This window comes from Solanum verrucosum, unplaced genomic scaffold, assembly GCF_900185275.1.
Source record: "Solanum verrucosum unplaced genomic scaffold, falcon-dt-bn FXZP01000222.1, whole genome shotgun sequence".
Classification (NCBI taxonomy): domain Eukaryota; kingdom Viridiplantae; phylum Streptophyta; class Magnoliopsida; order Solanales; family Solanaceae; genus Solanum; species Solanum verrucosum.
Genome location: NW_026020027.1, coordinates 1561760 through 1584210, shown reverse-complemented (window position 1 = coordinate 1584210; position 22451 = coordinate 1561760). Strand labels below are relative to the sequence as shown.

The following is a 22451-nucleotide window of genomic DNA, read 5'->3' as shown; positions in this document are numbered from 1 at the left end:
GTGTAAGTGGTTCAAGATCCTTGTCCATCCCAAACTCGATGGGTAAAATGATGGGAATGGTGTTAGCTTTTCGATAGAACCAAAATCATACTCTTCACAGTCTCAATCCCTAATATACAACACGTCCCATTCCCTAATATACAACACATTGAAGGTGATGTTAGATTATCAACAAAATCAAGATCCTTACCTAATGTGTGAGATGGTGGAAGTAATGATAGCTTTTTGATAGAATTAATATCCCTATTATATCTTTCTCTCATTTGTGAAACACTTTTCTTTCTTTTTATATGGGAAACACGAAAAATGGTGTAATGTTTTTGATAATTATTGACAAATTATTTTTTTTAATTTAAAAACAGATTTAGTCCGATGAATATTGAAATATTAACTCCACCGAAAACATATGTATTAAACTTTTATTTATAGACTATTCCTCGAAAAATCTTTTTTTATAATGAATAGTGTTGGGACTTGAATTAGCATCTTTATCTATTTTGGGAGAGGTCTATTATGAATTTGAGTTCACAATCCATTATTTATGTTTACATCATGAGTTTTTTTAACACTAGTTACATGGATATAAAGTAAGAAAATGAATTCTACTTGATAAGAGGTTGGCCATTTATTTGCAATATAGTACCTTGCATGTTGTTGTAAACATTTTACTTATTAATATAAAGATTTGAGTGTTTAATTCAATGTTCTAAAATATTTCTGATAAAAAGTAGATAGTTTTTTTTTTATTATTATTATTTATAATTTAACTTTTGTATCTCTTATTTTTTTTTAAATAGTCTTCAATATTGTTTCAAATAAAAATAAAATCACAAACTTCAATCACCTTTTGCAATCTCAACAAAAAATTATATCTATCGACAAACTACCATTATAGTTGTTGTGGTTGCTAACTTTTGGAGTTTGTTTCATCAAATAATATAATTTTCACAACTTCATAACATTAAAATACTTTTGAATGTTATGCGAATGAAATATATATATATATATATAGTTATGATATTAATTATTACTTATAAACAAACCTTCATATATTGAGAAAATAATCTTAATTACTACGTAATTTGATTTAAAGATAACGTCTTAATAAATAGTTATAGTCATACGACCATTTGGATCTTTTAGAGTAAAAAACAAATCGCCCATTGTTGCATGGTTACAATTTCAACAAAAATTTCGCCTTTATTTCATTTTCCTCTCTCATTATTCGCATGCTAACTCAACTGAAAAAAAATATTAACAAAAAAAAAGTCTAAAAACCAAAGGAGAAAAGAAATTCCTTCAAGGCAAAAAAAAAATTAGATCTAGAAAAGAATTTCTATTGCCATCAATTCTTTGGGAGATTTAGAAACAGGTAATTCTCATTTTCTCCATATATATTATCCATGATTTTTTTTTTCTGATTAAAAAAACTTAGGAGCACATGAATATCAAACATCATGTGTGCAATGAATTGATGGATTAACAATCTTTATTCATAAAAAAAAAACATGACATAGATCTAATGTAAATGGAGTTGTTTTAGGAAAGAAATGTGTTTTTGGGATATGAATTTATAACTCTAGCACATAGGTAAGATTGGTTGTTTATGGAAGTTATTCATCTTTTATCTTCTATTTTTCAAGATCTAATCAATGTGTTTCTATGTAAATAATCATATGATTGATTTGTTCATTCAATAAATTTTTACCTCTCCCTCGGACCAGGCGTTGGAAATGATGTTAACTTTTCGATAGAACCAAGATCCCTATCTGTTAGCTATTTGATGGAACTAAGATCACTACCTAATCCTCGATGTGTGTGAGACGTTTGAAATGATCGCTTTTTGATAGAACCAAGATCCCTACCTGATCCTCGATGTGTGTGAGATGTCTTTTCAATAGAACCTAGATCGCTACCTAATTTGAAGTGGTATTAATTTTTCGATAAAAGCAAGATCCCTCAATCCTCGATGTGTGAGACGATGAAAGTGATTTTAGCTCTTCGATAGAATCAAGATCCCTATTATTTCCATCCCGATGTGCTACACATTGGAAATAAGGTTAGATTCCCCATCTCCCTAGACACGCCCCACTCCAACCAAGTCTGGAGGAGCTAGAGATGTGTCTGGAGAGGCTAGAAGTGATGCTAACTTTTTGATAAAACTAAAATCTGTTTCATATCCTCTCCGTTGTAGACACCAGAAGTGGTGTTAGCTTTTTTATAACTATTCACGAAAAGTAATTATTATTTTTTAATTTTGATTGCGATCATTTTGTATTTCTAATTAAATATCCTTAATCTTTTACTTTGAAGACGGATACAAAAGGATCATGATGAATATTGAAAATTCATTTTTTTTTTAATCCAACGCAGTAATTTTATTTTAAGGTTCACCTTTTGCTATGAAATTTGTTTACTTGAAATTTCCTTTTTGCTTTATTTTTATCTTCCTATGAAAATAAAGATTGAAAGTGTTGTGTGTTTCCACTAAAGATGACTTTTGGTGAAGTACAAACTTTTTTATTAATTTATTTATGTATTCACCACTAAAGTTAAGTGAATAGTGATCGATCATTTGAGAAATCAACCCTGTCCGAGTCATAAAAGCCCTTTTATTACAGTACAATACAAAGTGCTTGTACAAAACACTCAAAAGTTAGATTTTTCAGGATGAATGAGCAAGCTACACAAGATAATAATCCCTCTGGTCCAACAATCCTTCCAGCAAAGAGAAGGCGTGGACGCCCGCGTAAAGATGGAGGTGTTGCTAAGAGAGGGAATTTGCAGTCTCCAGCACCCGAAAGTATCAAGAAAGTTCAACAAAATGCTGTTGAAGTGAACCAAAAAGATGGCATTATTGGCAGTAACAACGGTGTAGGACAGATGGTTTCTGGTGTTGTTGATGGTCGTTTTGATGCAGGGTACTTCATCACCGTGAGGGTTGGTAATAGTAGCACCACGCTCCGTGGATTAGTCTTCCAGCCAGGGAGATTTGCCCCAATTACACCAGCAAATGATGTTGCCCCATCAGCTACAATGTATCACAGGAATCAAGTTGCTAGCCCACTCTTAAACCAGCTTCAGCAAGAGCAGCAGCAGCCAAATGTGGCACCAGGACAACAAGTTTTACCTTCTAACCCAATGTCAAGTGCTCCATTTATACCGAATACTAACCAATTTGCTCCTGTTATGGCACCTAACGAGGGACGATGCAATGTGAGTTCTCCTTTGGGTGAAAAAATCATGCTGCAGCAGCCAAATCAAGATCAAAGAGTCCAAATCCACCAATCCCATCTGACCATTCCGGTGGAAAATCTTAGAATGGTTGAAAAGGATGAAGTGATGCAGGTATATGAAATCTCGAACCAATCAGAAGGGACTAAAATGGTTGCAGAATCCATGTTGGAACCAAAAGGTAGTGACGGAACTAGCAATCAGGTACAAAAAGCTCAAAACCAACTCATGGGCTCAATGTTTCAGTCTGACATTCTTTTTCATGGTAACCTTAACAGCCCAAGTGGTGAAATTCATCATAATCCTGTTGTTTCTAAGTCTCAAGAGGCGTCAGACAACCAACTGATTGAATCTGAATCCAAGAATGATAAGCAACCAAATCCTGAGCAGTCGTATATGCAAACTTTACTCCAGTCTGGAGAGTTGGCTCACTGCGAAGCAAAGAAACTTGAGATCCATCGATCTCCTCCTGTAAACACTCAAACTCAACTCTACTCCTCCCAGGGGCTTCCTCCAATGAATGAAGAGATTCAGCTGAAACAATGGACTCATGGTGGACAGGAAAACCCACAGAATCAATTCAATCAAAGTACTCTATTTGCTGAACTTAACTCTGTTTCCCCTGCTGCAGAAACTCAAGTTCAGCCAAGCAATGAACTAAAAAGCACATTTCTTGAACAGAATTATGTTCAGATGACTCAAGCTCTAGAGGTTGGAGCTAATGAGAATCCGACTCCCGAGATCAACCAAGTACTGGTTGCTGGTGAAACTCAAGTTGTGCCTGAAGAGTCGATTAGGACTACTTCAATGGACTTCATGATGGAAAATCTGAATTATCCAAAGAATGATGAACCACAAAGCATTCATATTGGACCTGAAGTTGACTTATCAAGAAATGTTGAAACAGCAAATGAAACTAAGGAAGCAAGTGATCCTCCTGGTGACAAACTTGTGCTAGGTTCTCAATTATCACCACAGCAACAAGAGGTGGAAACCGATAATTCTGATCATTCAGCAAAACTTGAAACTCAGAACAAAAGTTGTGATGGTGGCAACATCAACCTGGAGATGTTTCACCAAGTCCAACCTTGAAGCTGATCATGAATAAGAGCAACAATGTTATAGATCTTTAAGTAGCTTGCAGTATAGGACCTTATCTTCATGTTAGACTTTGGTAACTTTTCTTTTTTATTTGCAAGAACGTATCTGGAGTCACTGGACCTTAATCATCCCAACTATGTATGTTTTCCCCATCAGTATGGCAGGTCCCCTTTGTTAGCTATAGAGGCGGAACCAAAATTTGAAGTTCATGAGTTCTAAATTTGTTACCGAATGGAGAAATCTATAGCTTGCTTTAGTTACTAAGTTCGTAATTAAATATTTATACATATAATAGATTCCATGATTATAAATTTACAATATAATTAAGAGAATCAAAGGTGACACCTTAATCAAGAATGATTTTGACTTATATACTTTGACAATGTAAAGAATTTTTATATTATTCTTTACAATTGATCTCGCAGATACATGTAATTCAAAAAGAATATGTGGGTGGTGTGTGATCCACAACCTTTCATTCCTTTATCAAGGGCTCGATCAATTGATATGTTTTCAAAATACTAAAAATTCAATTTCTTGAACACTTGTAAAGTACTGAATTCGTCAAAATAAACTTACAAAATTCCTTGAATAGTATGGATTTGATTGAATCCAAGTATTGTAAACATTCCCAAAATTTATTTATTACAAGAGTTTGAACCCGAGATCTTGATGAGTTGTAAATTAGGTGCATGCAGTTGACATAGAAAGGAAGACCAAGTCAAGATTCCTCTGTTGTAAACAAATACCATAAACCTATTTGCCTCTTGAAAAAGGCAAAGGTTTGACATTCTGATAGAAGAAGTAGAACAGGTCTGATTAGAATGTCCTCTATAAGTTGAGATTGAAAGGACAGCACAGAGAACATATACTTGTGCTCCTCATGACAGGGGTAAGGCTGTGTACTGTATACACACCACCCTTTCCCAGACCCCACTTGTGGAAATACATCGGGTATGTTGTTGTTGTTGTCATCAAGCTATATATAAATGGAAGTTGTAGATCTGTTTTTGGTTATATTTTTAAGTTTTTTAGCTGCAGTTTTCACCATAATTGTCAGGGAGAATCTGCAGGAGTTTTGTGTTAAATTGTTTTTCCTAATCCTCCTCTTGATTTTCTTGCTTACTTACCCCAAGTCTTTTATTTTCGTCCTTTACAATTGTTTTCTGATTACCTGCATTTCTATGCTTAAAACTACCTTTAAAATTTTGTGGACCTTCATCTTTTCTTGATTTGTAATGCATTTTATTTTGAGAGTTAATTAAGTATTTGGATTTGAAAAGAATACATTTCTATATACGTGATTGGCATTGATGATGGGCTCTGTTTGTTTCATTTTATGTTTTTTTGGTTGTTCTGTCTTCAAAAGATAAGGGAGGGGTAAGGCTGGGTACTCACAACACTCTCCAAATCCCATTGTTACACATGTTTCGGAAGTTTCTCTTTCGAGAAATGCTTTATCAAAAACAGTCTCTCTCTATAGGGTAGGTAGAACATCCTACCATCCCTAGACCCCACTTGTGAGATTACACTGGGTGTGTTATTTCGAGACACCGTTGAATGTTTGAAAAATCAAGGCTGTCATATATCAACCGTTGTCCATCTCTCTCAAAATTGACTCAAACTCCAGGAGCCTTTAACTATGATGATATCTGAGCACCCATAAGCAGAATAAAACTAACAAGCCATTTGAATTCAAAGATGGTAATAAACCAGACACTAGATCTTATGATTGAAAGAAATGGTAAACAAAACCATATCCAGATAAGAAAATTAGAAAGAAGAGCACCATAATAGATCAAAATCAACATTTTGACAAGCCAAAACTATGGAAAGTATAAAAAGATGCGTCCTTGATCTCTCTGAGGTCTTTAACATCACTAGACCGCATATGACAAAAATGGCCAAGTGCGCAATAGGCCGAGAAAAAAGGAAATAGAAAAGGCAACTACAGAAACAGACAGCTGACCAGAACATAAATGTATCTCCAAGAACTAACCTACAGATAACAAACTACACTACCTCTGCATTCATCTGAAAATCTATGCGCTCCGATTTTTCAACATCAATGTTTTTGCCATGTTAGGAAGCCTCTCACCAATTCCTTTGACCAGCAGATTACTGCAAAATATAAGCCAATTTCTAGTCATGAGGAACAAAATGTGATATATGATGATGAATGAAATTGCTTCTGGGTAACCACTATTTTAAGTTCTACTTCTCAAGCAACTCATTTTATTCACACAAACTATGACAAAACAAACAAGCTGTACTCCCTCCTAGTAGAATGTGCATAGATTCAATGGCATTCCCTACATAGACAAACAAAATAAAGAGTTCAAAGGTTTTGGAAAATACCTGAGGCTGCTGTGACATTTGTTGCTGTTGATGTGGAGGTTGCGCATAATTCCCATACCCAGCATAGCCTGCATAGTACATATTTGGGTCCTGAGTAGGTTGTGCATAACCATAGGCGTCATATCCTGGTGTATACCCATAATAACCACCACTCCACTGGTTCGGATCACCCTGAGACTGCTGAAAAGGCGAACATAATATTTAAATCAGACACCTCACGACGGTTATAATGCAGTAATCAGAGAACATTTAGGTAAAATAATAACCTGCTTGTTTGAAGGACTCCGACCCCATGAAAGGCGGATGGTTTGTCCACCCAACTGAGTTCCACTTAATGCTCGTAAAGCTTCCTCAGCACAACTTCTGCATAACAATGCCAGCATGTTAGTTTCCTTATCACTGAATTTGATTAAGTTCAGAAGGCATGCTACTGTACCTATCGGTAAATTGAACAAAACCACAGCGTTTGCCTAGTGGTATTTTTACATGAAGCAATTGCCCGTAGTTCCCAAAAACCTGCCTGAGGTGATCATCAGTTACACTGGCATCCAAGTTTCCAACGAAAATCTGCAATTAAAGTTGTTTAATATGAGTACAGTTCGAGAGAAACATTGAATGCTGATATAAAGAAATGTACCGACCGTCGTATTAGTAGGGTCATCCTCATTTTGAGTTCCAGTACTTTGATATGAAGCTGCAAATGAAAGAACAAAGGTGAGGGTGGTTAGCAGAGATATATGTTAAAGCAAAGAAAAATGCAGTTGAAAAACAAAACTAAAAGCAAATGTCCCCATAAAACAGTAAAAGTTCACACAAAAGGTCAGGCATGTCTAATACTTAGACATGTTTTCATCGTCACCAAACTGGTGGGTACTCAACTCTGCATTCCAGATTAAACACAAAAGGTCTGATCGTCCGGAAGAAAAGTAAAATTAACATCTCAACTTCCTTAGGTATATGTTCAATTCTTTTTCTTTTTCTTTTTTGTTTGGGGGGAGGGTTGGGATGGGGATGGAAGAGAACATGTTTAAAGATGACGATCACTATTGGTAGGGCAATAGAAGTATTGTTCACAATGCAACATTTTAGTAAAAAAAGAGCAGATTAGAAAGACATCTTAGAAAAAGTTGGAAGAATAAAGCACCCTACAAGGTGGATTGACTAGTGGTATGAGATGCTTGCCTAACCCAAAACAAATTAGAAAAGAGAGGGATAATCACACGCAGTAGGTGTGTCCTAAGTGAGGAAGAATATGATGATGTCAATCATCTTTTCATCCACTGCAGATTGACTAATTAGCTGTGGAAAATGTTTTTGCTTACACGTGACCTGACGTGGTGCAGGCAAGGAAACCCAGACAACTGTTCTTATGCTGAGAAGAAAGAAGCCTCAACATCTGAAGCCCCTTTGGTGTACTGTCCCTGCAGCGATATGGAGGACAATTTGTAGGGACAGAAACCAGAGGTTTCTTTACTAAAAAAAAGAGACCAGAGATTTTAAAGGGAAACAAGAAAGCATAGTCAGACTAAAGTTCAGATGTATTTCTACAGTAGCTTTTTGGTGTAAAAAGATTGATGTACATGAAACAGAAGGTTTGGTCAATTTCCCTTGTTCACTACAAGCCTGTTTAGCCAAGCAGTTTAGAGGCCAAAAGCATTTTTTGGAAATTTGAGGTGTTTGGCCAACAAGTAAAACTACTTTTAAGGATAGGGGTTTTACCCTGTGCGCACCCAAAGGATAGCGGCTACGGGTTTCCCTTGTCATCAAAAAAAAAGAAAGTAAAATTACTTTTAAGTAGAAAGAAGTAGTTTTTCTTCATGGGGAGAAGCAAAAGTAGAAAATTATGTTTTTCAAGACAAGAAATATCCCTACCATAGTCCATAAATACATATTTACCAAGTATATCCCTCATTAATCCATTAATTTCTAATTGTACATATTTTGTATAGCAACTCATTTTGATTCCAGTAATATATTGGTCTCTAGATATATTATTGTGCTTCCAAACTTACAGAGAAGCGTCTATGGAAGTCTAAAAACAAAAATAGCATATTTGGTAAGAGTACATAGAGGGTGTTTGGATGAACTTTTTTTTAAGTGATTTTCATGTTAAAAGCCAAAAGCCAAAAGTAGGTAGCTTTCTACTTTTGACATTTGGCTTTTTTTTTGGGTAATTTTAAAGCCTAAAGTAAAGTGCTTTTAAGAACTTTGTATCTTTGTCAAACACCTCTTATAATTAAAAAGTTCTTAAAAACCAAAATCACCTAAAAATAAGTCAATCCAAACACCCTAATAATCTTTTTTATCAACATCAACAATCAAATTTATAAGGTTTCAGGTATAGATCATATTAACATATGATGCACTACATATACACCATGTTTTGATTAGTAGTGCGGTACATGAGATCTCAATCATAACAACTGATAAAAGTAAAATTACAGTTACTTATTTTTGTGATGAGTTCAGTTATCAAAGGTGAAAAGCGCAAAAAAACTCTAAGGTCCGTGGGGCTTTAAGCGCAAAAAAAGCGTAGGCTTTAGTGAAAAGAGGCACAAAGGGAGAAAAAAATACAAATGTACATGTTTAGTCCAAGACTAATAATTATAAACATGAATGACAAATATATGACCAAAGAAGATGAAAAAAGATTATGATATCAATTATTTAGTGTCACTTCTTCATAAGAGGCTCATTGGCAAGGAAAAGTTTGTCTTAAAACCTTGATGACGACACTGAAGTGCACAACACATTTTAGCCTCGCTTCAGGGCTTAAGCGCACTTAAAGCGCGCCTTTGATAACACTTCATGAGTTTCCCATATATAGTGATTTAATTTGTGGAATGGTTTTAAATTTTATTTTGGTTGATGTTTCTTAGTATATTTTTTTTTTTTGATAACCGAGAAATCCTTCTGTGACCCTTCTTTTGGACCAATCCCAGCCTTCTAAACTCGGTGGATAATGGGCCCGCCCCTCTACCCTTCTCCACTTAAATACCAGGCTTCGCTTTGTATGGTGTGGGGCTTGAACTTGCGACCTAAGCCACAAATCCTACACCTTTTGCCACTCGAGCTAGGCCTTGGGGGCGATGTTTCTTAGTAGATTTAGATCATCATGTTGATATTATATCAATATTTTTAATATTTTCTTTGATTTATCTATATCTTTATTGATTGAAAATTTTAATATGTACTTTCAAATTTTAATTCAATAAAAGTACAAACTTAATTAAAATGTTTCATAATAAATATTTAAAATAATTTCTCTATAAAATAATCTTAATAGTAGACACTCATTAATACTTGTCTTTTTTCAGAATTTAACACGCAAAAACACTTTTTTGAAAAGATTAGTCAAACACAATCTACTTATCAAAAGCACTTTCAAATGAAGTAGCCAAACACAATCTACTTATCAAAAGCACTTTCAAATGAAGTAGCCAAACACAAATTGGTTCTCACTAAAAGTATTTTTTTAAAAAGCCTTTATCATAATAAGCAGTTTTTAGCTGCTTGGCCAAACAGGCTCTACATGTCAAGCAAGAGAACTGAGTTTTTGCTCTTTTACAACAAAATCCCCAGCACTTGCTTTGTCCGGAGATTAATAAAATGAGACACTTGTCAATAAAGAAAGACAATACAGAAATGTAACTAGACTATATGGAGTGCTGTAATTTTCTGAACAATGTCATGCCTATGTACCCAATCGGCACAAGTTTTTTTTTTTTTTTGATAAAGGTAACTTAATCGGCACAAGTTTTTTTAATCAATGACCCAATCTACACGAGAATACCATATATTATCCGGACTATGATGCTTTTAGCTCTTCAGTATATGTCCATACAACAGAAGACAGAAATCAAAGACAAGATTTTCATAAGCCATAATACTTTTGAACTATCTTTCTGCCATATTTATGTCAAAACACGGTAAATTCGGGATCTAAAGGCATTATTTAAGTACAATGATTTGCAATCCATTCAAAAAACATTTGCCGGCAATCTAGAGATACTGAAAACATATCCAAACACCACCCTTTATATCTTTATTAAAGCTCTAGATGTCTTGACTACAGAAGTGAAAAAGAGATATAGAAAATTAATAACCAAAACTTATTTAAAGAACTTCAAAAGATTTATTCAAAACAAGGAAAGAAATATTGAGTTATTACACATCATGTTACAAATTATACACACTTGAATGTCAATCTACTAAAAAACCTAGCGGAAACAAACTATATGATGTATTGTGTTCAAAAGTGAAATGATGGATTATTGACTAGTAATGGAGAGAGGAAACCCCACAACACCGTGAAGGGAGATCTCTAAGACAAACTCATGAGGCAAATGAAGCAGATAAAGGACCAGGATATCTTAAGTTGACAATTGAAACTGACAGAGAGCTTAGGAGGCACACTGAAGACCAAAGTGACACTGGTGGCAATCACATGAAATAAACAAGAGTAAAATGTCTGAGTAGTAAAGATAAAGTAATCTGAAGAAACAAGAGCAGAGTAAAGAGAAAAAACTGGAGCTGTTAACATTAACACCGAAAGGACCCGATAGATGAAATTTAGCCACATTGAGATTAACAAGATATTCATTTCAGCTGAAACAAGCTCCAGGCCACTAAATGATAGAGCCTGCCTCCTATTTACCCTGCTTAGAGACAACCGTAGTTTTATGAGATTTAATATTTCAGAGAGAAGTTTTTAGTACTCAAGGAAATGACATCACAAGCTGGTACTTCTCTTCAAAAACTCAAGAGCACAACCTAAGGAAAGCAAAACATAAAAGCACTGCTTGACCGATTGAGGCCAAAACAGATAACTCTGGATCCCCAAAATAAGCCAATAGCACCTTCAAGCTATCTAAATTCAGACCAAAACAGACGCCAAAAATAAACCAATAGAATCTGCAGCTATCTAAATTCAAACCTCATGCTCTTTATGACAAATAAGCACAAAATCAAAGATTTCAAACTCTAGGAATAACACAAGTATCAAACTGCAAGCTAGATGAAATACATTGTTCTTAACAACTCGAGAACATTACAACATGACTGGATATACCTTGCATCTGACCACCAGCATTCTTCTTGTTAGCTGCAGGACCAATGCGCATGGGCCTAGTGGAGCAAAACTTTCCATTCATCTCAGTCATAGCGTGTAACTGCTCACTCTCATCCCCAAATCTAACAAATCCATAACCCTTTGTGTGCCCGGTTGCCCTATCTGTTACAACCTTAGCGCCCTTGATTGAAGGATAATTGGGTCTGAATGTCTCCTGAAGCATGTAATCTGTAACATCAGCTGCCAAGTCTCCAACGAATATTGTATATTCAGGAGTATTATCTGAACGCTTTTCACCCGAACCAAGTGATGCCCAATTGAGCCTAAAATTTTGCTCAATATTAGGCATCAAGGTGCCATTGTATGCTTGTAGATTCCTTTCCGCAGCAGCATGACTATTAAACTCAATAAAGCCATAACCCTCTGATTGTTGAGTTTGCTTGTTGCGGATAACTTTAGCAGAGACCACCTGCATAAAAAGTTAAAGTTAATGTTTTCTCAATCAACCACAAGCAATGGGTAAAGAAGAGGACTGAGTAGTTGCACTAATATGCACACTGAGTGTAAGAGGGTATTTGGATTGACTTTTTAAAAATAGTTTATAAGCTAAAAGCTAGAAGTTATAAGTTAGTCATACCCAACTTTTAGCTTTTGGCTTATTTTGTGCTTTTTGGGCCTAAAAGTAAGTGCTAAAAAGCACTTTTTATCTTTCCCAACACTACAAAAAATGAAATAAGAACTTACAATCCAAGAGCACTTAGAATAAGCCAATCCAAAAACCCTCTAACTCATGCACGTGCTTACAATCATGCACGCACGAGTGTGCATTTCAGACGCGAGATAAACTTGCATCACAAGTTGTATATCTGGATTCTCAAAATCTCAAATTTAGTGGCAAGACATTCACCAAAAAAATTGTTGGTAAGATATACCCCTCAATTCCCAGGGGAGTCCACCCATTAATTATAAAATCAAAGATACCAAACCAATGATAGGATTAGTACCATACTAAAAACTTAAAGATCAACAGTTTGTCTCATAACATATATACAGGTACCCCAGAACCAATGGACTTGCCTACTCAGAAAATTAGCAGCAATCAGTTACAAAGAAGAAATATGCACTTCCAAATGGTTGCCACTGAAACCTCAAGAAGAATTTTTAAGAAAATATTTTCCTGCACACTAATTACATGAATAGAGGAAATTGATATAAATATACTATGTTATAGCTCACAATAAGCTCTGCTTAAATTAATATATGGGGAACCCCTCTACACTTGTATTAAAGTTAACTGCTTTTAACCAAAAACATAATACAAGTTACTGCATATATAAACTCCATATTTTTAAGTGGTACAGAATCCTGCATATAAAAACCATTGGAGAAGTATTCACTTTCCTCGAATACACATACAAAACACTCTGGAGAAATCAGTCCAAATCATATGAACACTAAACAATTCTCAAGAAAAATTAAAAAAGATCCAATCTTCCCCCAAAAGACTTAGTTTTTCACATTAAATACTAGCAGCCATATCTAGAACATGCAAAAGTCCTTACCATAGCTTTTCAGTTGCTTATATTTTCTGGTATAGTCATTACCTTTATCAAAAAGAAATATTTTCTGATATAGTCTACACTCTACATAAACAACTAAATCAGCCTATGTGCAAAGCATAATTTGAATGTCTTGACAGAATCATTAGAAAACATATAAAAATGTCATTATAAACCGGTCCTTATACATGTAATTCTCTAATAACGATAAATGGAAAGCAATGTATTTCATGAACTTTAATTATACCTCTCCAGTTTGCGCGAAGCAATTATATAGGTACTGTTCATCCATCCAAAACTGTAGATCTCCAATCCAAAGCGTCCGGACTTCATCAGCACTGGTCGGCTGAGCTGAAGCCGTGTACTGAGATTGTTGTTGCTGCTGCTGCGGTGGGGGTACTCCGCCGCCCTGCTGCGGTGGTGGTTGCTGGTAGTAATAACCGGACTGCGGTGGCAGAACCTGGTACTGCGGCTGCTGAGCCATCCACTGCTGTTGGTACTGTGGTTGCGCCGCCATTGGTGGTGGAACCATTGAACTTGCCGCCGGTTGCATCGTGTTGAAACCCTAGAGGAAAATATGTGGATGATGTGAGAGAGAAAATTGGAAGGAGTGGGGAAGAGATAATTTGTAGCTGATGCTACTGTACAAGGGCACTATGGGCATGTAAAATTTTCAAACCTTCTAAATTTAGAAATACATGAAAATTCTTTTAACAATTATGGTGTTCAAAATTGAACCATAATCGATAATTTGAGCATTATCTGGTTCATGAATTAATGACTTGCAACTGATTTGAAATTTTATAAGTAATGGTTATTAATTAGTGAATAGATTGTCTGTCTTTAATAGTTGATCAATTCATAACTATTAGTTGTACTCTTCAACGATAGCAAAGATGACATCTGATGGATTCAGATAGTTCGACAATAAGTCATTAGTGGAGCACATAAAAGATATTCCTCTTTGATTTAATTTATATAACGGATAAGCTAATAGATCAATCGATAATCATTAAATTGAACCGAATCGATTGATATCTTATTGATTCGGTGACGGTTTAGCACATATAAAAAGTGATAACTAATAGTTAAATTGCTAACGGCAAAGACCAAATCGAACCATGTGATAAACACCTTTACTATAACCTGATTTTCAACACACTTGTCATCTTTCTAGCTGCTAGATCGTGTCAATTTGTTGGTTGAACTAGTTTCCTATTGTTTCATTGTGACCTAACATCAATTTAGTACTCACTTTGTTTTTATAATTGTGGTGTCTAAGTCAATATGTGTTAGCCTCAACTAATTAAATTGTTTGACTCTTGAAATTCGAATCGTGCCACATTTAAGGGAAATGAACTAAAATTTATGTATATTCTTCTTGAGATGCCAAGATGTTAAGTCAATTTCTTCGTTTAACATCAACTAAAAATAAAACCAATTGAGTTAATCTTTCCTTTACTGATCAAGAACCAGTGGAGATGCTTCCTATTAATGTTCCACACAATCAATGGCATAAATTTTAACAGTACACTAATCACAATGGTTTATGCTTGTATAGATTTTACCTTTGGCTTTCACGACGCAAATCCAAATTAGTCGAATCAGATGACTAGGTGGGAACCCGTTAAGAACAACTAGATTAGAAAGCAAAATGAAACTGACAACAACAATCTGAAATGAGTATATCAAGTCACTTCAAGGATATCATATTCATCACTTGGTTAATTTGGATGACAAAATACAAAGAGATACTATAGTACAGTACATGAAGCAAGGCACTAATTTTCCTAATTTTCTTTATTCAATTAGTACACAAAATTCTAAAATTTGTGTCTTCAAACCACAAAAGTAACAGAAATGTAAGCACAACAGCTATCTGCAACTGGCAAACCGCGCCTTTCCACAATTTATACTTCCTAGATCCTTTTCTGTGCGGCTCCATACCTCGTGCAGAACTACACTAACTTCAATTGCTGCAACCATTGGAAGGTTGTAGGATTGAAGATAAATGTCCACTGCAGCTAATGAATAGGGTGGTATTGAGCAGATACTCTTTTCGGAGGCAGTTTGCGCAGGATGTACAACACAAGAGCTGAAGGAAGAATTTCCACAAGCTGCCACAGGGAAGAATAATGTCATCTCAAGTTCAGAGGGTGTTCAAGGAGCATGGAAAAGGAAACGATGTGTACCATGTAGTATATCAGATTCAGAACTGGGTGGTCCAAGACATCTAGTGATGCATCAGCATCAAAAGTCGATAACACAACCTACATTGAGAAAGATTAGAAGCAATAAAGAAGCTCCACAGGTATGAAAGCTGCTGGCATAGAGATTAAAAACCTTGAGGTAATTTGAAAGAGGATTTGATCATTGGCTGAATAATAATAATTCTGAAGGAACTGTTTTTTTTCCTAAGATAAGATAGGAGCTGTTACTAAGGAATTAAAGCGAGTTTGACTCTAAAGATCAAAGCAACAGTTGCTATAAAACCCAACCTTTTTTGTAACAAATTTCTACTCTTGGTGCTATGTATAATGTAATAAAGAGTCGTTCTATTTTCTTTTCCTTCTCCAGGAGGTGAGTGGAAGGGTGAGCATAACTTGCATCTTGTTGTATTAAAATAGCTACAATATTTAACCTCCGGCTTGCAAAAGCAACCGATAAAAATCTTGGTACCTGTGCGAGCTAAGAGAGTTTTCTGTCATTATCTTATTCTTCAATTTTATTACTACTGTTGTTTCTTACTTTGACTATTTTTACTATTTTTTGAAATTGGTAACTTTGTCTATTCCTCAAAAACCAGTACAGTTTTCTGTACTGGTCAGTATTTACAACATGTACTTCAAATCCTACTATTTTTGCTGTCAATACTTTACTTTTTTCCAATATTTTCATCATAGCTTTTTCAGTCTTGTGTTTTTAAACCTGTTTTGGAAAATGTTTTTCCTGAGCTGAGGGCCTATTGGAAACAACCTCTCTACCCCATCAAGGTAAAGGCAAGGTCTGCGTACTCCCCACACTTCCCAGACTCCACTTGTGGAATCACACTTGGTATGTTGTTATTGTTGTTAAGAGGCCATTAAAAGGCCGAAAATAAAAGGCAAACAATATTTAGGGAGAAAAGGAGAGGGTAAAAGGGCCTTACCACAAAGCATCTAATGAGGAAACAAGTGAAACAAATGGCAGTTACAGATCCAACCTGCGATCATACGCATATGCCATGTCCATGTAAATCACCACATAATAAGAGATCTTGAGAACTACCATGCATTAATTATAACATTTATGCATGCATTTATTTATTTAACTCTAACATAAGTGAGACTTCACACCTGACAAAAGCATATCAAATCAACAAGAGAATAGTTCAATTGTTAGATGTAAAAGGGTTTAAAGAATAAGTAGGTAGGACAAGAAAATGTCTCATTGAAGTCTGTAGGTGTAGAAAATTTGTGTATGCATTTCATCCTCCAATTCAATTACAAAATACAGGCATTCCATTAGCTAACAAAGAACCTCAGGGAGATTCCATATTTATCAATTATAGTTTTTTATTGTTCAACCACTAATGCTTGGATTAGGTAGGTTGTCTACATCACGGCCCTTCTTCGTACCCTGCGTGGATGCGGGATGCTTTGTGCACCAGGCTGCCCAATTCTTTATTGTTCATCTGTAGATGAACAACCCCCCACCCCCACCCCCCCCACCCCCCCAAAAAAAAAAAGCACTTAAAAGTGGATCCATTTTGGCAAACAAGAGCCGAGGGTCTTTCGAAAACATTTCTACCTCTCAGGGGACTGTGGTAAGGTATGCATACACTCTACCCTCCCCAAACCCCACCTATGGGATTACATCTGGGTATGTCGTTGTTGTTTTTGTTATAGCCATAATCTGCAGAGAAGCAATAAACTACTTTATCTTGTTTTATTCAACTTAGGAAGATATTTGGGTCAAATATGGCTGTTATAGCAAGTTTACATTTTTGTTAAAGCAGAAAGTTCCAGAAGAGAATGAGCAAAACCATAACTACTCCTAGACTTCCAAGTTTAAAGAAAAGAATTTTGTTTTTTTCTGGATTTTTTTAAAATGCATTTACTGCACTACATCAGTTCAAAAGAACACCAAACAAGTTCTTTGCACCTAGTAAGAAGACAAATGGGTGGAAGTGCAAACCTCATGAAGCTTCTTTCTTCTCCCTTTAGATTCAATGGGGAAGCATCTCAACATAGAAAATAACCTGATGATAGTAAAAAGATGAAGTCCACAAGAAGACGTATACAACAAAATCAGTAATGTCTAAGCCACGGTCAATGACATAAGGTTGTTTGGCTTAAGAAGATAAATGTGTGCAGTTAGTTCACCTTTCTCCATACAGCAAAAAGCCTAATGCAGCTAGAAATGATACAACTGCACCAAATGTAATGAAATGCTAGATTAAGGAGAAAGACTAAACTCTGAAAACAGTTCTAATCCTTCAATGTATGAGAGAAAATGAATATAAAGATTCACCTGCTATGAATATCTTCCCAATGAATTCCACAGTGCTATTGTTGTTCATCCAGAGGTACACCCAGATACAAGCCTGATGCAAACCATTTTTTCAGGTATACATATTGAGATAGAGGTCTACAGACTCGATAGCACTTGGTGCAAGGGAGACGGGAGTTGGTTCAGGTATTCAGCTAGAAATCAAGAATAACGGACAATATTCTGTTCTTAGTGGAATGGGACGTACCAGGAATTACGATAATGTGAGCCTTGTTTCGAGGCCAAATTTGCCATGGTTCTCTAAATTCTTTACAAGATAAAGACGAAAGATATCCTCTGTTTCAGAAAAACAAAGGGGTACAATTTGAGCAGAGTGGTTAGACAGATTAGACAGGACTTGGCACATCTTGATCTTACCGAGGACATGACCTTAAATAGGAGAGTTTGGAGGTTGTGGATTAGGAGCAGAAAGTTAGTTGGTAGTTGAGTGTTTCTCTTGCCTCCCTGTGAGATAGGCTTGATGGTCATAAGTGAACCTTCCTTCTTACCAGTAGTATTAGTATTATTCTCGTAGCTTCTTGATCTTTGACTTCGGCTATCGCTAGTGTTTTTTTGTGCTCCGATGATAGCATTATTTTCTTCTTGTTACTGCTCTTACTCCTGTTTGTTGTGTATTACTCTCCATTTTGCATTATTTTGTTGTTTTTATTGCTCCCATACATGTATCCCCTTTTCATTTTTTAAGTTGAGGGTCTATCGAAAACAATCTCTCTATTTCTACGAGGTAGGGATAAGGACTGTGAACACTTAACCCTGCTCAGACCCCACTGGTGGGATTACACTGGGCATGTTGTTATTGTTGTTGAAAATTCTAAGGAAGGCATTGAAAGCGGAAAGGACATCTAGTTTTGTGTCGGGGAAAAAGAAAAAAAGAACTCCATTTTACAAAGCATGTTCATCTAAGATGAATAGGACCCAACATTTAAAGGACTGAGAAGCTCTTGATATTCATGAGAAACAACCACCTAAATCGAAGTGGTTATTGACTAGAACACAGCACCAAAGATTGATGGATTCCTTAGATATCTCAAATATATTTCATATCCCTAAAAGCAAAATAAATACATTATAAAAAGATTAATTACCAATATCTAGTCCAGCATATATCCCTACTAAGCAACTTCAAAGGCCATTAGTAAATGAGGAGGCGAAGTATGTTGCGAACCTGTATGAAGTAGATTGCACCATTTACTGAAATATAGGAGGTTCTCAGCTTATCTGTTGGTAAACTTCTAGCCTGCTCATTTATAGAAAGACAACAGTTAGAATTGATGGGTCAATACTACGCCTAGAGGATGCTACAAATTCACTTGCCTGGTGATATATCTCAGCCCAAAATAGAACAAGAAGTGTATATGCTGAGAAAAAAAGCAGGCCCGGAAGATCCAATAATACCAAAGTCAACACCTGATTTAACATGGAGTAAATGTTAACATGAATTGGGAAACAGTTAAGAAGCAGCTCAAATGGTGGTGGTGGTATGTATTAAATTCTTCTTCTCACATCATCAACACCAAAAACATAATAATGGATAAAACAGCTATCACAACAATGAGCCCTGGAGTTACATTTGCAAAATGAAATCTTATTCTAATGTAAATATCGCATGTTTTCTTGCCTTTATGACCACCCAACAGCTTTGTGTCAAGCTAGAGTTTGATGGTAGCAACTATTTATGCACCAATATAATCAAGTAAAAGATAAAGATAATTTCAACTTTAAGTGATGGAAAACCATGGTTATTGAGTTGCTATCGGTGGATTAATTTTCCCTTAGCATAATACATAGGGAACTAAAGATTTTAGAGCTAAATGTTGGAGGTAACAACTAAATATTACTAGCAGAGATGCAACAATTCGGACTAGTCCCTATAGTTGATACCCATAGAAGATGGAGTAAATATGACAACCTTCAGAAGTAATATGAAACAAAGAATTTTCAATCAAATAAGCTCTCACGTTAACATATAAGGCTGCCCGTTATTGACAGTATATTACTATTAGACTATAAGATTAGTCAGTACGGGGGGACATTAACTTCAGAAACAACAAAATTAACAGGTAAGAAACCTGAGAGGAATGAATATTAAACAGGCAATATATTCAAGTAAACACACATTGTCAAATGCTATTGTAACAAAACATGCACACAGCAGAACCTACCTTGGGATGGAACAGAAACACTTCTTTGTGAAATCCAAAGACAACGGCACGAACTGAGAAAAGTAGATTTACATTAAAGTTAATTCACTAAGGCAAAAAGTACAAGATAGTTACTTATGCAATTGTATTACCTCCATTTACAACAAAGTTCATGAGATGGAAAACCTTTTGTGTTGTCCAACCATATTCAGGTACTCTCAACTCTATTCTAATTAATTGAATCTGCAAATGGTCAACACATACACTTAACCAGAAACCCCACAACCAATAGAGAGTCATGGAGATACACCACCACGAAAGTAGGTAAAACACATCCATTAACTAATGGCATGCAACTGATAAGTCATGGTACATGAGAACTGTATGCTCATCAGAAATGATTTAAACCTCATAACACACACCAAACAACTTCACTATGTATCTTTTTTTTAATAACCATGGTGTCCGGGCCACCTTGAGTCCACCTCGATTAATTCTACGGGATACCATCTCCTCCCGCAAGCAACAGGTACCAAATTACTCTGTCCAACAAGGCTAGAATAGATGAAAAGAAATCACCTATTCTTTTTGTCTTTGCTGGGATTTGAACCTGAAACCTCATGGTGCTCAACCCACTCTATTGACCACTCAGGCCACACCCTTGGGTGCCAAACAACTTCACTATATACCAATCACAAACCTCAGAAAACACTAAACATTTTGACAATGAAATTATATCAGACAACTTACCAAAGCATTTAGAGAATAAATTGGTCAACGATAACTCGGATAACAGCTATCAAAAGCAACCATTTGCCACTAAACCATGTTTATATAGTGCGTCAAACAGAAGATAGCTCAAGGGAGCAAAACCGAAAAGGACAGAGTTATAAATTCTGATCTTAATTATTGCATTTCAATATTTATAAAGTTTACAATCTAATCTAACCTACATGTTCCCAACCCTTGCAATTAACCATGTCAATTCAATGTGTTAGAATCAGTTTGAGCCATGGACTAGAATTATTAAAAACTTTCTATATACCTTATGTGGAATCCTCAAGTACACTATACTATGCTCCTGCTTGGCCATTGATTTTGTCGTTCAAAAACTAGAAAATTTGAGCTTTTGAAGTTGTAATTTGGAATTTGAAGTTGTGTTTGGACATGCATTTTATTTGGGAAAAATTTGAAGTTTTGTGAGTGGAAGTCCCAAAAATATTTGAATATCATATTTTCAAACTATATAAACAACCATTGTCAATCCTACTTTTCATATGCTCCTAAAAAGAGAAAAAAAGAGAGTGAACAAAAAATAACAACAACAAAGTAAACAAACAAAATCAAAACTGAAAGTTAAACCCAATACTCAGATTCCACAGTATTCCATTCCAAGACTTTAGCCACCAAACATCCCTATTTGCAGCAAGTATAGAACTTCAAATCATCAACTAAACAGCAATTCAATCATAAACATGCTCCCTTTTCAACAGAAAAAAAAAAAAAAAACTAAGTTTTGACAATTACTCACAACCAATCCAATAAAGATACAGAGAGATAGTAATAATTACAAGAGCAACAGTGGAGACAAGAGCAAAAGCAGCAGAGAGAGAGTAAAAAATTCCATCTTGCCATTGAACAGATTCATTGATCTCATCCCACCACTTTGATGGCAGACCCAATTCAACTGTAATTCTTGTCATTTCAGCTTCTGTTCTCTTTTCTTTGCTTCCCACAAAGTCAAAAATGCAAATTTTAGGACTTTAATACAAAACTACTAGAAAAAATTTTGAAGAAAAAAAAAAAAAAACAAGAGAGAGATTTTATAGAGGAACGTGTTGACGTGCTATGGGTAGAATCATATGATGACAACTAGAAAAGAACAATGGACACAAGAGTGGGGTCCCAGGGGTAGGTGTTCGGTAGTATATTGGAGTTCGATTAAATTCATATCGGATAAAATGTTCTTTGTAGTTCGCCTACTTTGAGACATGTGATTAAGAATAAAAGAATATTTATCACTCCACTATCATCCTTATTAGTGAGAGATCCATGAATTGATTCTAAATTTTTTGATGATTATATATTACAACATGGAATTTCTTTGTCAACTTTTTTTTTTTTTTTTTTTGTGTGTCGATACAATATTAATATTAAAGCTTGCTTATTTATTAATAAATAGAAGAAAGATGAGGATGATTGTAAGTTAATATGCTTTTTATATCTTGATGACACATGCTATCATAATCGAAATAAAGAATAGTTATTTTACAATCACAAAGAATTGTTATCTATATATTAAAGATTATTTTAATTATTCTTTCCAAATCAATGTTTTACATAATATAAGTCTCTTGATTCATAAATTTAAATACTATACAATTTTAAGTAACAATTAAAATTAACGTAATATTCAAAAAAGGTGTAAGACCCCAA

At 35.2% G+C, this 22451-nt stretch overlaps 3 protein-coding genes across 4 annotated transcripts; 1 reads left to right on the top strand and 2 right to left on the bottom strand.

The window, feature by feature from the left end:
* Positions 1–1292: 1292 nt before the first annotated feature.
* LOC125821268 (uncharacterized) lies at positions 1293–4692 on the top strand. Its single transcript, XM_049500686.1, has 2 exons — positions 1293–1372; positions 2670–4692. Exon 2 carries the CDS (start codon positions 2671–2673, stop codon positions 4324–4326), a length of 1656 nt encoding a protein of 551 aa, XP_049356643.1. The 5' UTR covers positions 1293–1372; position 2670; the 3' UTR covers positions 4327–4692.
* Positions 4693–6040: 1348 nt separating this feature from the next.
* LOC125821279 (polyadenylate-binding protein RBP45-like) lies at positions 6041–13975 on the bottom strand. 2 transcript variants are annotated; one of them, XM_049500695.1, is made up of 7 exons: positions 13571–13975; positions 11765–12233; positions 7335–7387; positions 7130–7260; positions 6960–7056; positions 6694–6873; positions 6041–6456 (listed from the first exon to the last, which is right to left on the bottom strand). In XM_049500695.1, the coding sequence occupies exons 1-7, from the start codon at positions 13874–13876 to the stop codon at positions 6454–6456; spliced, it is 1239 nt and encodes a 412-aa protein (XP_049356652.1). In that variant the 5' UTR covers positions 13877–13975; the 3' UTR covers positions 6041–6453. The 2 variants fall into 2 exon arrangements, with proteins under 2 accessions (XP_049356652.1, XP_049356653.1); XM_049500696.1 differs by having other exon boundaries at positions 6694–6870.
* A 1108-nt stretch (positions 13976–15083) lies between these two features.
* On the bottom strand, positions 15084–21767 carry LOC125821319 (tobamovirus multiplication protein 1-like). The gene is made up of 11 exons (XM_049500733.1): positions 21587–21767; positions 20168–20258; positions 20037–20089; positions 19189–19281; positions 19040–19111; positions 17836–17908; positions 17688–17733; positions 17500–17563; positions 16472–16525; positions 15516–15593; positions 15084–15440 (listed from the first exon to the last, which is right to left on the bottom strand). Exons 1-11 carry the CDS (start codon positions 21716–21718, stop codon positions 15348–15350), a joined length of 849 nt encoding a protein of 282 aa, XP_049356690.1. The 5' UTR covers positions 21719–21767; the 3' UTR covers positions 15084–15347.
* Between the last annotated feature and the right edge of the window lie 684 nt (positions 21768–22451).

Bases quoted from the DNA above. Each gene is read 5' to 3' on its own strand.
- LOC125821268 (XM_049500686.1), top strand. From the start codon at position 2,671: ATGAATGAGCAAGCTACACAAGATAATAATCCCTCTGGTCCAACAATC.
- LOC125821279 (XM_049500695.1), bottom strand. From the start codon at position 13,876: ATGCAACCGGCGGCAAGTTCAATGGTTCCACCACCAATGGCGGCGCAA. The intron at 7,388-11,764 runs GTATATCCAGTC...TTTCATTTGCAG, and splicing joins TGCTGGTGGTCAGATGCAAG to CTTCATATCAAAGTACTGGA. The intron at 6,874-6,959 runs GTTATTATTTTA...TCGCCTTTTCAG, and splicing joins GGAGTCCTTCAAACAAGCAG to CAGTCTCAGGGTGATCCGAA.
- LOC125821319 (XM_049500733.1), bottom strand. From the start codon at position 21,718: ATGACAAGAATTACAGTTGAATTGGGTCTGCCATCAAAGTGGTGGGAT. The intron at 17,909-19,039 runs GTTCGCAACATA...GGTTTGCATCAG, and splicing joins GTGCAATCTACTTCATACAG to GCTTGTATCTGGGTGTACCT. The intron at 15,441-15,515 runs GTACACATCGTT...TCCCTGTGGCAG, and splicing joins TGAATCTGATATACTACATG to CTTGTGGAAATTCTTCCTTC.